The following is a 16,637-nucleotide window of genomic DNA, read 5'->3' as shown; positions in this document are numbered from 1 at the left end:
GTGCCAAAAGTGGCAGTTGATGGTATATCAGGATAAGGCAATGTGAGATTTGTTTTCACAGGTGATCAAGAAGCATTGAGGATAACTAAGAAGGGGAGGGAGGATTTTTCAATAATCATCACACGATTATGCCACATGCCCATATCTGTTTAGTATTCATAAATATATACGCGCATGTTACATACAAATATTTTCATGTAGCTAAACCTATATTAATTTGTTTTCTTATAGAGACATTATATGTTGTGTGTACTATTAGAAGCTGGAGGCTGTGCATCCAAAGCTGTTGGGAATCCTGGACCGGACTGTATATATGTGGATCAGGTCAAAACAACTCTTCACCAGCTGGAAGGGATAGATTCCCGCATAAATGAACGGCTAGCCTCTTCTGCAACCCCCTGTTTGTCTTGTGCTGACTGGTTTCTTGCTGGATCACATGAAAAATTAGATAATTTAACAACCTCACCTATCCTCAGTAGGCTACAAGGTACTTCCAAAGTAGCAACCTCTCCAACATGCAGAAGAGCTCTTTTTGGTGACTATTCCCTAAAGACACGTAAGCCCAGTCCATCCAGAAGTGGAGGATCTGACAGTGGTTGTGAAGGTGGAGAAGGTGTTGGCCTGAGTCCCCACACTACAGCATCTCAGGGTTCTGATGGTTCAGAAGAAAGTGGGGCCTTGCTTAAGGTGTGTGTTCATTCAAGTGTGTACGTTCTGGGAGCTAAGCTGTCTCTCCAGTCCTTACTTATAATTGCAAGAGAATTTTTAATGGCAGATACTTCTTCATTTGTACTAGTGGTTTTAGTCACTGTTGGCAAACCAACGATTTAGGACCAAAGAAAGAAGAAAATGTCAAGTAATAAAACATTAGCCCCTTGACAGCTAGGACATCTACTTGACAGTAATTACAAGTAGGGAAACTCTTTAATCCCGCTTTCCATGTTCAACTCTTTCCTTTCTATTCACAGTGGTAACAGAAAACATCCTACTTGTGGGGCATTTGGTGGCTGATCTAATTAAATAGCTAGAAAGTGTTCAGTAGAAACAAAAGAATCAGAAACTTTAAAAAATTAGATAGATAGGTAGATAGATTCGATCTCCTAATTCCAAACAATAGAGCACTCTTGGAGCCCTAAGTGGGTATATTTAGGAAGTACTCACATTGGTGGTACTCATTATCCAAGTCTGTGAAATTGGTAGGAAATACAGGAGGAGGATAAGATAGGATTTGGATAGACTTAAAGAGCCCTGAACAACTCCTAAAAGAAACTGAATTAATCTCTAGGATTCAGCCATTTAACAAATATTGATGGAGCATCTACTATGTGCCAAGGGCTATGCTACACAAAGGAGATAAAAAGATGAGTAAGACGCAGCTCTTGCCTTTGAGGAGTGCAGAGTCTAGAGAGGGGGACAAGTGTGCATACATATAAATTGTAACAAAATTTGGTGATAGCTCCATTATGGCTCCAGTAGAAGGTTTACGGGGAGAACTGTCATGTCTTCCCATGACATGGCTCTCGGGTCACTGTTAGCATAGGATAACCCAAGAAGTACAAGTTGGCATCAAAAATATTTAAAAGAAACATTGCAAAATAGTAAGTAGTTCTCTTAGAAGGATTTTTAGTTTTACGTCATTTCTCCTGTTTGATTCCATTCTTAGATATAAACAGATCTACTTAATAATACTTTTTAGGTCACTAAAAAGAAGTCTACTCTTCCAAATCCATTTCATTCGGGGAACCTGAAAAAGGACCTTTCAGAAAAAGAATTGGATATATATAACACAATGAAGTAAGAAACTTCCTTGTTTTATTCTTTTTCACTTAACTCTATGTCTCCGAGGAAATGTTGCAATGAAAAACTGCTATTCCATAATATATAGAGATTTTATTCAACAAATGTAATTATGATATCTCTTACATATGAAAGGTAATAGCTATGCTATTTCTTTAATATCTTTCATTATACATATAGGAAACATACTCATAAGAAATAAAAAGCATACAAAGTAATACTTCAGAATATGAAAGTTCCCACTTATGTCTCTTCCACAGGTAACCTCCCTTTTGTGTGTCTAGTTTTTACATTAGAGTTTACTATTTTTAGACTCTGGTGGATGCTGTGTTTTTGCAGATAGTCCTCAGCCCCAGATACTCATTCCCAGTGCTTGAGAGTCACGGCTGCTAATGGCTCATGCATGGCTGAGTCCCTCCCCTGGCCTTGTCCTATGTGGAAGTTTACTGACTCCACCAAGGTTACAACCTCTCTCTAGGAGTAGCCTACATCTAATGACTAATAGATAAGTAAGTACAAAGGCTTGGCCCCTACTTTAATTCAGGACAACTCTAAAAGGCCATCCAAGCTTCAGCGTTCCCAGTGGTATCTGTTGAGACGTCTGTCTCAACTGCGGCATGGTTCAACTTCTCCCATTGCTCAGTCCTTCAGTCTTACCCCCACAGGTGTTGTTTCCAAGCATCCTCCCTGATAAACTTCCTCCCTGCATATCTCCTGATCAGAGTCTGAGGCCAGAGAACTGAGTCTGTGACACCCTCTTTAGAAAATAGGTAAAACCTCAAATTTACAGTAAGTAGGGAATTCTGGTGTAAAAGGAACTAAGTGAGAGGAGCATGTTTAACAGCTTAACTATTAAAATATGAAATGTTACATATTTACTTCTTGTTGGGCAAGAACAAGAGCACTGTTATGTGGTGACAAGCTGGTCTTCCTGAGCTTCATCTGCTATTTAATTACGATGTCATGCATGGTATCAACTTGTGTAGAAAAGTCAATTGCACACTTTTTTTTTTTTTTGGCCGTACCACGCAGCTTGTGGGATCTTAGTTCCTTAACCAGGGATCGAACCCGCACCCTCAGCAGTGAAGTGCAGAGTCCTAACCACTGGACCACCAGGGCATTCCCTCAATTGCACACTTTTATTTGAACAAGTAGACATATACAAATAGAATTCCCATTAAAAAAAAGAAGTTCAGAGCTACCGCCTTCTTGATCGTTGAAACATTTTATAATAAGTTCAAATACATATCTCACAGAGTTGTCAGGAAAAGCCGTTTTCCTGAAGTCAGGGCAAAATCAAGGTAATTTGTCTACATAAAATAATACACTGGAAATATTGATATAATGTGTTAAAATTTGGAATTTAATGCCTTCCAATATGATGTTTAATTTTTTAATAGTTAAAAATGTTTTTTAATCAAGGAAATCTAAATCAAACCTTTGTTGGAAGCCTGAAATACCTTCCACAAACCCTAGTTTTCCATTTAACAAAAACTACTGCTCTGAATTTTTATTACCTCCATATCTTATTTTTTAAATATATATGTATGTTATTTGGGCTTTATCTCTAGTAAAAAGAAACTCTTTTTCCAACTTTATAACTTAAGTTTATATTATAACTTAACATAAATGTGTAATTATGTTAAATTAAGCATAAAGTCATATGTGATGTAAATCATAGGCTCTCCTATTTAAAAGGATGCTACAGATGCATATTTATTCTATTAACATGGAAAGATCTTCAAACTATGTAGTTAATTTTAAAAGTGTGATATAAACCAGTGTGTAATATATTATCCTAATTTGTACTTGTTTTTGTAAAATAAAAATATATAACATACTGAAAACAATCATATACAGAAAACATTTCATTCAGTAACCAAATCCTATCCATTCTGCATGGATTCAACCCCTAATGATCCTACCCTAGATCAAGCTCCTATTCTCTCACCTGGTTGTATTGCAATGGGCTCCCAACTCCCAGCCTACCCTGAATCCATTCTCTGCTGTAGGAGTGACCTTTCTGAAGAACTAATCTGATTTAATCTACATTTTTTTGAAAAAATATTTGTCTTCCCAGTGAGTAATTGCTTGTTTGATGATTTTTAAACTTTTGGTTTATACACTGAGTGAGTTAATACACACTGAGTTGATTTATGGTTTTCAAGCACTAGACCTACTCATTTTGTCATGGGGTTGTTTTCAGAGAAAATTAAAGAAGTTAACACAAATGTTAATTCTAAACTTCCCTAAATAGGAATCTTATTAATTAATGATTCCTATTAAGAATTAATGATTCTTCTTAAGAATCATTTCTGTTCTATACCTTTTCTTGAATTTGGTGACCTCAGGATTAAAATGTATGTTTTAAATTATTTTCCTTTTTGAATAATTATAATTTTTTTCATTTTGATTATTTTTTACTTGATTGAAAAAATATCCGCCACCAGTATTAATGAGCCAAACACCCTATGGAAAAGTATGAGAAAAATTTGTAGATGACCTCCTTCCCTGCCTATCCCTGGTCTCTAAAGAGAACCAAGAGCATTAGTTAGTGATCAAAAGTTATTCTGATCTTGCTGCCTAAGTAACAGTTTAACAGGAATTTGGTTATCATGGATGATTGAGGCAGTATTTAGGCTAAGAGCTGAAATATGCCTTTGCTTTGCCTCTTTGCTTCCAGCTATGGCTGGAAGAAAAATCAACTAAATGAATTTTTTTAATAGACATTAGAATGAGAATAGAGCAGCCTGAGTGAGATGCAGCTGGGGAATTGCTGTCCATATATTTAAAGATTGCCAATCAGGAAAAAGCAAGGTATAGTGGAGCAGAGTCAGTTAAGCTCTGACACTTAGCTATGTGACCTCAAACAAGTTAATCCAAGTCCTCTGAACATTGATTTCCTCACGGTTGAAATGAGGATAGTAATGTTTAATATCTTACAGGGTCATTATGAGAATTAAGTCTAAGGTATTTTAAAGCATCTACCCTGGAACATAGAAGACATTCAGTATATGATAACTATTGCCATTATTTCACTGTTGCCGTTATTGTTGCTCTTTAGCTCTTCTTACTGCTGGTAGAAATAAGCAGTATTTATAGGTTCTGCTGGCCTGTCTGAGATCTCAGTAGGGGAAGAAAGGATGGAGAAGAAGAATGGAGAAGTGAAAATAGTAAGAGAACATAGAAGAGAAGGAAGACTGTAATGATAAGAAGTAGTAGAATACTTCTAGCAATTGCCATGGTATTCTAGAATATTAACTCAGCTTTGCAGTTGGTACTAATAATTTTATTTTTCTTCAGGATCATCAGTTTGACTATCGTGGGAAGAGACTTTAATGCTACTAACTGAAAAGCTTAGTTTATTGGAAGGTATTTTTATTTGTGGTCCACGCTAGACATACCTTGTTTATGGCTTGTAGATATCTGGCCCAGACATGGGCTGAGTTATTCATTACCAACCATGGAAAAAGAGGAGTTTAGCCAGTTTGGGTTGTTTAGCAAAGGGATGATTAAGTTACCTGCAAACGAATTGGTGTTTATTTATCCTTGCATAACATGTAGTGTTTGCCTCCATTAAGGGAATTGACAATAACCCTAGCCTGTATTTCAGATAAGGAGGAAGAAGGAATTCAATGTTTGGCCTAGTTTCCCTTCCCTAATTACACTCCTAATATTCTATTGTAGTTAAAAGCTTGTTAGATGTCTACAGCATTCAAAATGAAGCAACATTTTTAAGTTTACTTCTAATATCTTTTTTTTTTCTTTTCAAGATTGACATCTGGTCCTGAGAACACACTTTTCCACTATGTCGCTTTAGAAACAGTGCAAGGGATCTTTATTACTCCTACCCACGAAGAGGTGGCACAGCTAAGTGGCTCTATCCATCCTCAGCTGATAAAAAATTTCCATCAGTGTTGTCTCTCCATTCGTGCAGTTTTCCAACAGACACTGGTTGAAGAGGTAGGGCACTGCTATAAATATAATTTTCTGCCAGTTTATTTCCAGACCTCTAAATATTCTCTCTAAAACTCTTTAATCAATATGTCCAGCAATGACTATTTTCATTTATTTTTTTTAACAGTCATTCCATCTACCTTGAATGCCAAAGGATTATATTCACTGTACTTAACTTTAAAACTTTGTTTCATAATTCTGAGTTTGACGTCCCAGATTACTATTTCAGGAAACGGTGGACCTGTGTGTTTTCTGTAGCAAAGTAGAACATAGTTTGTAATGTAAACTTGCCTCCCATATTTGACCCAACCATTTCTCGGACAGTTATCTCTACCACTTGGTAACTGATAATTCTTTAAGTATTCAACCAGCAGGATAAGGTATTTTGGAACAAAATGGAATAAAGTGTAGCAGTAGGTGCAATACTGTTATGTTTCAGCCACTTGGTTGCTTGCTTGCTTGCTTTTCAATCCAGGATGAAGTTTCATTTAATATTGTACCTCTGGATAAGTAGTAATGTTGTATACAATTAAAATATCAATTAGATAGTTTTAATAGCAGGGAAAGATAAATATTGATTTCTTGAAAAGGATAAACATGCAGAAGTTTATTTGTGACTGGTCAAACATCATACTGCCAAAAAAAAAAAAAAAAAAAAAAACCACCCTGAAGAATGATTGTAATGCACATAGCAATACGTGTACTAAGGATGCTAAATTTGTGAACAATTTAGGCTTAAAGGTAGAAGAACATTGGGCTGGGAGTAAGAAATCCTGGACTGAGCCTTATTAACTCTTCCTATTTTCTCATCTATAAAGTGAGTGAGCTGAATTATATCATCTCTTAGGACTCATTCAGCAGTAAAATTCTTTGTCTTACAGGATTTCTTCTTCGAGCTATCAGAAATTGGTATTCAACAAAATGTTATATTTGACTATATATCTCTATGTGCTTTGCATTCTTAGGCTCCTCCTTTCCTGTTTAACATATTGATAAATTCTATAAGGTTTATTTCATTAACTTATTTAGTAATATTTGGTAATATAAATTAGGCTTCCCCATATTATTTAAATATTGAGGTACCTACTACACACCAGATACTACTCAAGATGCTGGGGATACAGCAGTGAACAAAACAAAGTCTCTTTCCTCATGAAGCCTGTATTCTAACAGGGGAGGCTAATGAATTAGCAAGCAGTGTAATATATCAGGTAGGGTAAGTTTCAAGAGGAGTAATAAAACAGAGTAAGGTTGAGAGGTGGGGGTAACTATTTTGGAAGATGCCTCTGATCATGTCAAGTAATATTTGAACAGAGACCTGAATAAAGTGAGGGACCAAGCCATGTGGCAGATGTGGAGGCACAGCTTCCAGGCAGAAGGAACAGCAAGTACAAAGCCACAGAGGTAGGGTGGCTGAGACAGCCCTGTAATGGGCTGAGTAGGGAGAAGACTGGTAGGAGTTGAGATGGCAAAGGTAGCAGGGCCAGGTCATGCATGGCCCAATAGATTAGGGAGTCTGGGCTTTGTTTAGAAGAAGATGGGAGGTTCTTGGGCAGTTCTGAGCAGAGCAGGGACATGACATGATCCTTAGTTTTGAAAGGATCACTCATGCTACTGTGAACGAGCTTGTAGGGTAGAGAAGGTGGAGGCAGGGACCAGTTAGGAGCTGTGGAAACTCTCAAAGCAAGAAGTCAGTGGCCTCTGGATCTTGAATATATTTTGGAGGATGAGCCAAAAGGATTTGCTGATGTCTTAAATAAGTATTTTGAGAGAAAGAGCAGAATCAAGGATCACTCCACTGTTTTGGCCTGAGCTTTACAAAAAGTCTTTATATTCCAAATGAGTCACTGGTTTGCTAATGATTTGATCAGTGGGAAATTTAGAGTATGCTTTAGAGGAAGAGACAATACTGCTTTAAGTATATGTGTTTTAAGTATATTACAAAATCATCTATTCATTTAGTAACTCATTAGTAATCTGTTCATCAAGCACCTACTGTGTACCAAGCACAGCTGCTTTCAAAGAATACAAAGATGAATAGCATATTTTGTCTGCCCTGGAAAAGAGATTTTAATGTACTGGGAAAAACAAACCTATAAACTGCTGATATAATATAGTATAACTACTAATAAGGTAGGGCTATGAACAAAATGTTCCCTTGGAGAGTCAAGAGAGACTTTATCCGTGAAGTCTCTTTTAGGAGATGGTGTTTCAAGTAAGTATGAGGGGACTTCCCTGGTGGCACAGTGGTTAAGAATCGGTCTGCCAGTGCAGGGAACACAGGTTCGAGCCCTGGTCCCAGAAGATCCCATATGCCGCGGAGCAGCAAAGCCCGTGCGCCACAACTACTGAGCCTGTGCTCTGGAGCCTGCGAGCCATAACTACTGAGCCTGTGCACCACAACTACTGAAGCCCGTGCGCCTGGAGCCCGTGCTCTGCAACAAGAGAAGCCACGAGAAAGCAATGAGAAACCCGCGCACCGCAACAAAAAGTAGCCCCCGCTCACCGCGTGCAGCAACGAAGACCCAACGCAGCCAAAAATAAATAAATAAACAAATAAATAAATGTATAAAAAATAATAATAAAGTAAGTATGAGGAAGAATAGAAATTTTCCTGCAGGTAAAGAGAAGAATGTCATTGCAGGCACTTAAAGTATTATGATCAACCAATTCAAATCTATATATAAAACGTTTTAAAGTAACATTATTAATACCAGTTAATATTAATAATACCTATTAATTTACAGAAGAAGAAAGCACTAAATGGTGGAGATCATTCAGGTTCTACAAATTCAGTGTCTTCTCTCAACCCTGTGAAAGAACATGGTGTATTGTTTGAATGCTCACCTGAAAACTGGACTGATCAGAGAAAAACACCACCAGTTATGGCTTACTGGGTAGTAGGGTAAGTGGAAAAAAATATTAAAAAGTGACAGAAAAGTGGTAATGGAGATAAACATGTTCAGATATAGGCATGGAATTATTAATCTAACTATAATATTTTAATGTATTTTAGAATTTTACTTTATTTCCTAAGTATCTCCTTTAAATTACTCCCAACTCTTTTTCTGTTACCAAAAAAAAGAAGAAAACTTATTCAGTTATCTTACAAAATTGTATTAGTCATACACTAAAAGGTAATGAGTCCACACTTTCACTGCTATTTCCTTCTCTCTGTCCCTACTTCTTTTTTTTTTTTTTTTTTTTTTTGCGGTACGCGGGCCTCTCACTGTTGTGGCCTCTCCCGTTGCGGAACACAGGCTCTGGACTCACGGGCTCAGCGGCCATGGCTCATGGGCCCAGCCACTCCACGGCATGTGGGATCTTCCTGGACCGGGGCATGAACCCATGTCCCCTGCATCGGCAGGCGGACTCCCAACCACTGCGCCACCAGAGAAGCCCCTGTCCCTACTTCCTTTCTTCCCTCTCTCCTCCTTTCTTTCCCTCTCCTCTTCCCCTCTCCTTCTCCTACCCCCAACTAACTACAAGACCCTGCCCTCCCTGGCCCCTGCCCACCTGTGTGTTTCCACCTCCTGTCACTCTCTTCCTCCGTCCGCTGTGCACAGTTACATTGGATGGGGGATGGTCTACTTCTTCACCTTTGCATATCTGGCTCCTGGGTATTCAGACCAGTGCTAGCATGCTATCCCCTGTTAAAGAGACAAGCCATGATCTCTTGCCCACAATAAAGTGGCTACTTGGTTATTCTCTATCGCCGCTTTATTCTTAATTTTCTTGTTTGTTTATGATCTTTCACCCCCTCACTAGAATGTCAGCTTTATGAGGTCAGGAATTGATCTGTCTTGTCCACCACTGGCACCTGCAACAGCACCTGGCACACAGTCACTTGATAAATATGTAAGGATTTAGTAAATGGAGCTGTGCTTGGCAAAATGTGGTGGTGGGTAGGTGGACTGGCAAACGCAAAGCTAAACACAGTCATTGCATCTGATGGTCTTACATCTAGCAGAAGAAATATGAAACATGCTTAAATACCTATGTATATATGGATGCATATTCTATGGAGATAGAGAGAAAGATACTGGCTATGTATAATAAATGAGGTAATACAACCAAACACTCTGGGAATTCCGAGGAAGGGGGGCAAATCTAAGCTGAGATTATAAAGAAAGGCTTAGAGGTTCCATTGATCTGCTTTAGAAAATGAATTGGATTTGGATAGAGCATCCTAGGAAAAGGATGGGATGAATAAAGATCCAAACAAGGGAAATCATAAGGCATGGCAGTGAGTAGACTGGTTTGCTAGAATGGTAGGGGAATAGCATATGCAAAGATGAAGTGAAAGATCAAGCTGGAAAGCTAAGTTAGGACCACTGCAGAGAGCTTTCAATTCCTGACTAAGGAATTGAATTTTGAAGGAAATATTGAGCCACTGACAGTTCTTTGAGTTGCGGTAGAGAATTGGTGGAGGAATGAGCACAGAGTAAGGTGGGACTAATGTTACTGGACACCTATCATATAGTACTAAGCTGTATGACAAATGCTTTACAAAGGTTATCCAAAGCAGTAATTCCCATGTGCTGGTCCACGGGATTTATAATCACCTGAGTCACTTATTAAAATCAGAGATGCCTGCACCCCACCCCAGACCTACTGAACCATAATCTATGGGAGTGGGACTCTGTATGTTTAGTAAGCTCACTTGAGATTCTGATGTGTAACCAACCAAGCCTGGGAGCATCAGCATGATCAAAACTCAGTGTAGTGTGATCAGAGCTGTGCTATTGGAAGATCAAGCTGGGAACAGCGTATGAAAACAGTGTGGACACAGGAGAGAACAGAGATAAGAAGACCAGTTAGGCACACATGCAGGTGTACAGTGGAGCCTTAACTACATTCACAATTGGAATTGAAAAAAATCAATAGGTGTTGAATTATGACGTTGCTGATCTATGTAGAATAGAGAAGTTTAAGGCAGTCACGCAAAACTACACCTGATTTAAATGGCTTGATTTGTATACATTAGTATTGATTAAATAGACTAAAATTTTAACTCTTTAAGACAATCAAAGTTTCAATGTTAATCCCAATTCAATATCTAATAACTATTGTACTTAGAATGATGGTACACCATTGGCTGTATTGTAATAATAATGACTACATTTAATACTTTAAAACTGAGGGACATGATTATACATATTGATAAAATAGGCTTTTACACTCTGGAAAAATAAACATAATTGACCTAAGGCATATATTATTTATTTTATAATAAATCTAGCTGCATTTCCCCCTACTGTAGATTTAGATAAGTGGTTTTGAATTTACCACTTATTCTTTCAGAAACAAAAAAATTAAGTAAAATAAATTGAAGAGTTGGAGTCTTTTTCCTTTGTTTTTTGTTTTTGGAATTTCTGAAATGAGTGTGTTCTTTTCCTCTACAGGAGGCTCTTTCTTCATCCCAGACTTCAAGAACTTTACGTCTGTTTTCATGACTCAGTCACAGAAATTGCCATTGAAATGGCTTTTAAATTGTTCTTTGGATTAACCTTGTAGCTGTGTTTTCTTGTTGTACAGCAGCACTGCACAGACCATAAAGTAGTGTTAGAACTGCTGAAATCCATTCACAAAGAGATAAGGTTTAACTTCTTTCCTCTGTTCAATACTGAACCTAAGATTGTTAAAGACTGAGATGATATGCTGCTGGATTTGATGCACTAAATCTTTTTGTGAGACTTTTGAAGAAGATACTTGATCAAAATATGAAGAAGGGATTGTTAACTTATTTCCATTTTGGTATATACCATTAATTTATTTACTAGTTTGAAATACTGTGATGTGTTTTATGTAAAATTAATATAGGAATGTTTATCTGGGAAAAATACCCAATTCGTTGTATATTTTTCTTAAGACTAATATTGATATCTGGCAAAACAATCATGAAATTGGGAGGAGGTGACCAGGTTCTGTAACTGATTAGTGCTGTGACCATGAGCAAGTTGTTGTACCTCTGTGAGCTCAGAGTTTTCATGTACAAATGAAATGATTGCTTTGAGGTGTCTAAAGACCCTCTTAAGTATAAAATGTGCAATTTTTTCCCTCTTGCCTATTGTTTGGTACCTAAATTTGTAATGTCCAAGTACTGATTCCTTCTTAGATCAGATACTTTTTTTTAGTTTAGGTGTTTTAGTAGATACCTCACAGTGGGGGAAGAGAGGAGTGAAAATTAAACTTTTTTTATTTATTTGATTTTCTTTACTCTTCCAGGTCAATTCTATTTTGACTAGGATATATTTTTTTTAACTATTTGTCCATAAACTTTCATTGTTTTTCTCTTTGTTGAAATATATTCAGGTATACACACACATTTTATGCAAGTTCATGAATTTTGGGAAAGTTGTATGTAAACCTTTTTTAAAAACCTAATCATGTTGAAAACACTGAAAAAGCTGACTAAAGAAATTCTATGGCGACTTTTTTTGTTCAATACAAATTTTTGCCTTACAGGTATGGATCATTATGTATTGGGTTTTCCCAAAGGGGGACATTTTAATGAACAATAGTTTACTTGACTTTGAGTAGACAAAGAAAAGTACTAAGATGAGAATTTTCATTGGCTGTCAGAATTTGGTGATTGAAAGAAAGGAAGAACATGACAATTCTTAATTGACATTTACCCAATGATTCTATTGAAGTCTCAGATGCCCCCAAGACTTTAAAATACTGGGTTCTTTATCCTTCAGGACTTAACTTTGGAAGGCAAATTATGTCGGCACATCTAAAGCCAGTCCCTTGCCTTTCCCCTACCTCAAACGTGAGACCTCCAGCTTACTCTGAATTAACTGCAAAATGTAGTGAATGCACCATTTGAAACATTTGGTCTTAGAAGAAACACTATTATTCCTCTGTCATGAGTTTAAGAGATTTTCACCCAGTCGTTTAAGATGCAAACCACTATACTTGTCCCATTAGTGACTTGTGGGCCTTAATTTTGGCATTCAAAACAGGGAAAGAAACTTTGGTTCTTGAAATGTAGAAAATGGCTTGCAATATCCTCCCCCTTAAGATTATAATATTGGTCAAATGGTAGATAGACTCTTTACTACTGTCTTAGGACTGCTTGTGTACATATATAGGTATTGAGGTATTATTTAAAAGTATTTAGTAAATGTCTTAAATTTCTTGATATGTCCTCCAAAACAGCATGAGCTATTTTTAATACTGGGAATTATTTATAAATGCAGCTATTGACCATCTCAGATTTTCAAACAGACTGAACTAAGACTTGGGATTTTACCATCAGGAACTTTTTGTTTCATTTAATGAAATTTTGGTTTGTTGAACTGCTTTCCTGGTGTCAAAGAATCATGAGACCACCATTTAATAACTGAAATAAAAAGACAAAGCAGACTACTGATGGTAATAAGGGCGAAGTCATTTGCAACATTGTAGATGTGCTCTGTAATGACCATGTTGCAGAGACATTACATTTTTAAGAAATAAAACTAAACATTATCTTGGCTTTTATCTCTAAATGGATATCAAAATAAGCATTATAAGTTAACTTAGCTGCCCATTTTTCCATATATGTTCAGACTCACATCTGAACACACATAATCAGATCAGTCTGATTATTAGACAAGAAGTGCCTATCTGCCATTTTATTAAATAAAGAGGGACAAAGAATATTTTAGCAGATATAGAAGCATTCTTAAGTTGGAGTTTATTAGCATCCTGCAAAAGTTCTTTTTTACCAAAGACTGTAATGCAAAAGCCTATATAACCAGCATTTAAAAAAAAAAAAAAAAAGTCAAGTGCTGTCTTACCACCATCACATATTTTTTAGCCCCACAAAATTACATTTTAGCTTCTAACCCCTTTCTCTTTCTTTATCACTCTTTGTTTCTTTTGGTCAGGTTAGAGAAGAGAATGTTTCTTATTTGTGCCAAGGGACCCTTGATGGTGATGCATGCTGGCAAGATAGTAAATTTGCAGTGCCTGCTTTTTTATATTTCTAATACAAATGGGAAAGGCTATGAAATCAATTTACTAGGTTTGTCCACTTTGAACATTCCTGAAAATAATATTGTGAATAATCATGTGTTGTCTGTGTGATTTCCCTCTAAATAGTGCCTGGCATATGCTATGTGCTATAAAAGTGTTAGCTGCTACTACTACTACTACTACCACCACCATTTATTATTATTATTATTAAATATCCACTGGTTGAAAACCATGGAGTCAGCTAAATCATACCTTCTACTGTACAAAATTTTGGAAAGCTAAGAAAAAGTATTCTGCACTAAACACTTCTAAAACGATGACTTATACTTTGGATATTTTAAAATATATTATTGAATGTTACTAAAACTTTAATCTGTATACTAAACTGTGTGGAAATAATTTAATTTTGTAGAGTTATACTTCTATATTCTATATAATTGAAGATATTTTTATACTATATTGATAGTTTTTAATAAAGATGGTTTAGAGGTTTGTTTGCAGTTGTGTTGCCTTTTTGTCCGTTCATCCTACCCTACAAACATTTATTACATTTCTGCTCTGTACCAAGCACTGTTCTGGATGCCAGAGATACAGCAGTGAACAAAACAGCTAAAAATCCCTACCCCCATAGAGCTTATGTTCCCGTGGGGGAGGTAGACCACAAGTAACACAAATAAGTAACTATGTTGACAAAAGCTAAGAGAAAGAAAAAAGTGAAGCAAGAAAATAAGATATGAGGTGTGGGAGACAGGGTGGCCAGGGAAAGTGCTGAGGTGATCCCACATCTCAAGTAAGTGAGGAAACTAACCAAGCTGATTGCCAAGGAAAGAAGAGTGAACAGTGCAAAGGCCCTGAGACTCTATACTTTTAATATCAACATATAAATCACCAGAACTTTTTTCATTCCCTAAATCAGTAAATAAAATACAATGCAGCAAATTAAAATAAACATTTTCAGTTATATCTATTGAAAAGAGCTGATTCAGAGCTCTTAATAGGGTTAAAAAAAAAAAGCTACACTTCTAAGTACTTTCACTTTTGCTGTCTCCTAACAAAGAATACATGTCAAAAGTAAGCTAGAGGATATCATAAAGGAATATGCTATGAACATGTCAACTACGGGGTCAAATGTCAGGGGAGAGGGGCAAGGGAGGCAAGAAAGGAAGGGACAGAAAATTGCCCTGGCAGAAGACTTGCTTTTGCGGCCTCCGAGATACTACGTTCCCTGTGACCAGAGATGGTTCTGTTGACCTCTCTTAGCACCTTAAAAAGACGGTCTGGCTTGGAGTGTGGTTCAGGCAATTCACCCTTTAAATTTCTCCCTAAGTCCTCCGAATTACCTTAAAAGAGAATGAAACATTTCATTTTTCAGATTTTTGCAGATAAAATGCCCATCATTTCTTGAATTTGCAATGGGTTTCACAAAGGATTTTGAAGTCAACACAATGAGAAAACTTTAAATTTTTCAAGCTAGGAATAATTAATGCAATTGCTTCAGAAAGATTAATCTGGCAGCAGCATGTAAAATGTAGAGACTCAGGCTGAAAAACCAGCTGAGTCAAATAAGCCACTATGGAAAGGAAGGTAGCACCAAACATGGTACCAGTAGGACTTGCCAACTAGCTTTACGTGAGGTAATCAAAATATTAACAGAATTCCTGCTCTGGAATCCTTCTGGCCTAAATATTTGTTTTTTTATTAGTGACAGGTACTATTAAAAGAGTTCGGACACACTTAAGATAATAAAGAAATGTAACCTCAAGTTCAAAAAAGCCAGTAACTCATCTCACATTTTATAGATGTGTTTCAAGACTGCAAGTCCTACAGAGTAAGAGATGATAAGATGGAATCTTCCTTTATCAGAAACCATCAAACAAGCTGTAAAGATGAATCAGGAATATATTCTTTTATTAATAATACTAAGACATTATTTGCCTGTTTCACTCATTAGCGTACAGTGGAGTTCTCCACCAGCTACATGTTGTGTGATATTGCAGCAAATGGAATGCAAAAGCAGCTATGTAAATCCAGCTGTCTTTTATTAAGCCAGACATTTAAAAAGACTTTCAAAAATATAAAACAACGCTGTTCCCACTACGTTTTTTTGTTTGAAAATAGTTATTTTTTATTTTAAAATGTTTCTTATGTAGGGGTTTACTATTGTTACTTTAAATGAGTTGATTTTTAAACTTTTCTGTTTCAATTTCTGAAATGGTTAATGTCAACACGTATCACCAAAACAGAAGCTTCTTTGTGGTCTTCAATGTTAACAGTGAAAAGCTATCCTAAAATCAAAGTTTGTGGACCACTGTTCTCGAACAGGTCATTGATTCTCAGCCCTGCACATTAGAATTACCTGGGGAGGACTTCCCTGGTGGCGCAATGGTTAAGAATCCGCCTGCCAATGCAGGCGACACAGGTTCGAGCCTTGGTCTGGGAAGATCCCACGTGCCGTGGAGCAACTAAGCCTGTGTACCACAACTACTGAGCCTGTGCTCAAGAGCCGATGAGCCATAACTACTGAGCCCGAGTGCCACAACTACTGAAGCCCAGGTGCCTAGAGCCCATGCTCCGCAACAATAGGAAGCCCATGGGCAGCAACGAAGACCCAATGCAGCCAAAATTTAATTATTCCTAAAAAAGGAAGAAAAGAAAATACAAGGCTTAAAAAAAAAAATCTAAAAAAAAAAAAAGAATTACCTGGGGAATTCAAATTCAAATACAGACACCAGGGTTCACTTCTAGATATCCTGATTTAACAGGACCTAAGCCAATCATCAGTTAGACTAAACACTCCCCCACTCCCCACCTTTGAGTGTGCAGTCTGGCTTGAGCACCACTGCTCTATACAGAATTACCAATTTAAATAAAATACAGGAGAAAGAGGAACATCTTGTGTTATGGGGTGCAGTCAGTAA

General features: G+C 37.0%; 1 protein-coding gene across 3 annotated transcripts in view; it reads left to right on the top strand.

The window, feature by feature from the left end:
- Positions 1 to 14,219, top strand: part of INTU (inturned planar cell polarity protein) — a 70,506-nt gene extending 56,287 nt beyond the window's left edge. For 2 of the 3 annotated variants that reach the window (XM_004319868.4, XM_033856699.2), the window contains exons 12-16: positions 232 to 687; positions 1,697 to 1,794; positions 5,571 to 5,760; positions 8,502 to 8,659; positions 11,160 to 14,219. In XM_004319868.4, coding sequence (XP_004319916.2) covers positions 232 to 687; positions 1,697 to 1,794; positions 5,571 to 5,760; positions 8,502 to 8,659; positions 11,160 to 11,271 — 1,014 coding nt within the window. In that variant the 3' untranslated portion in view covers positions 11,272 to 14,219. Of the gene's footprint in view, positions 1 to 231; positions 688 to 1,696; positions 1,795 to 5,570; positions 5,761 to 8,501; positions 8,660 to 11,159 lie in introns of those variants that run through there. The other variant, XM_033856700.2, reaches the window with a different exon arrangement.
- Positions 14,220 to 16,637: the final 2,418 nt, after the last annotated feature.

This window comes from Tursiops truncatus, chromosome 5, assembly GCF_011762595.2.
Source record: "Tursiops truncatus isolate mTurTru1 chromosome 5, mTurTru1.mat.Y, whole genome shotgun sequence".
NCBI lineage: Eukaryota > Metazoa > Chordata > Mammalia > Artiodactyla > Delphinidae > Tursiops > Tursiops truncatus.
The sequence above is the reverse complement of the archived record's forward strand: the minus strand, read 5'-3'. Positions and strand labels throughout refer to the sequence as shown.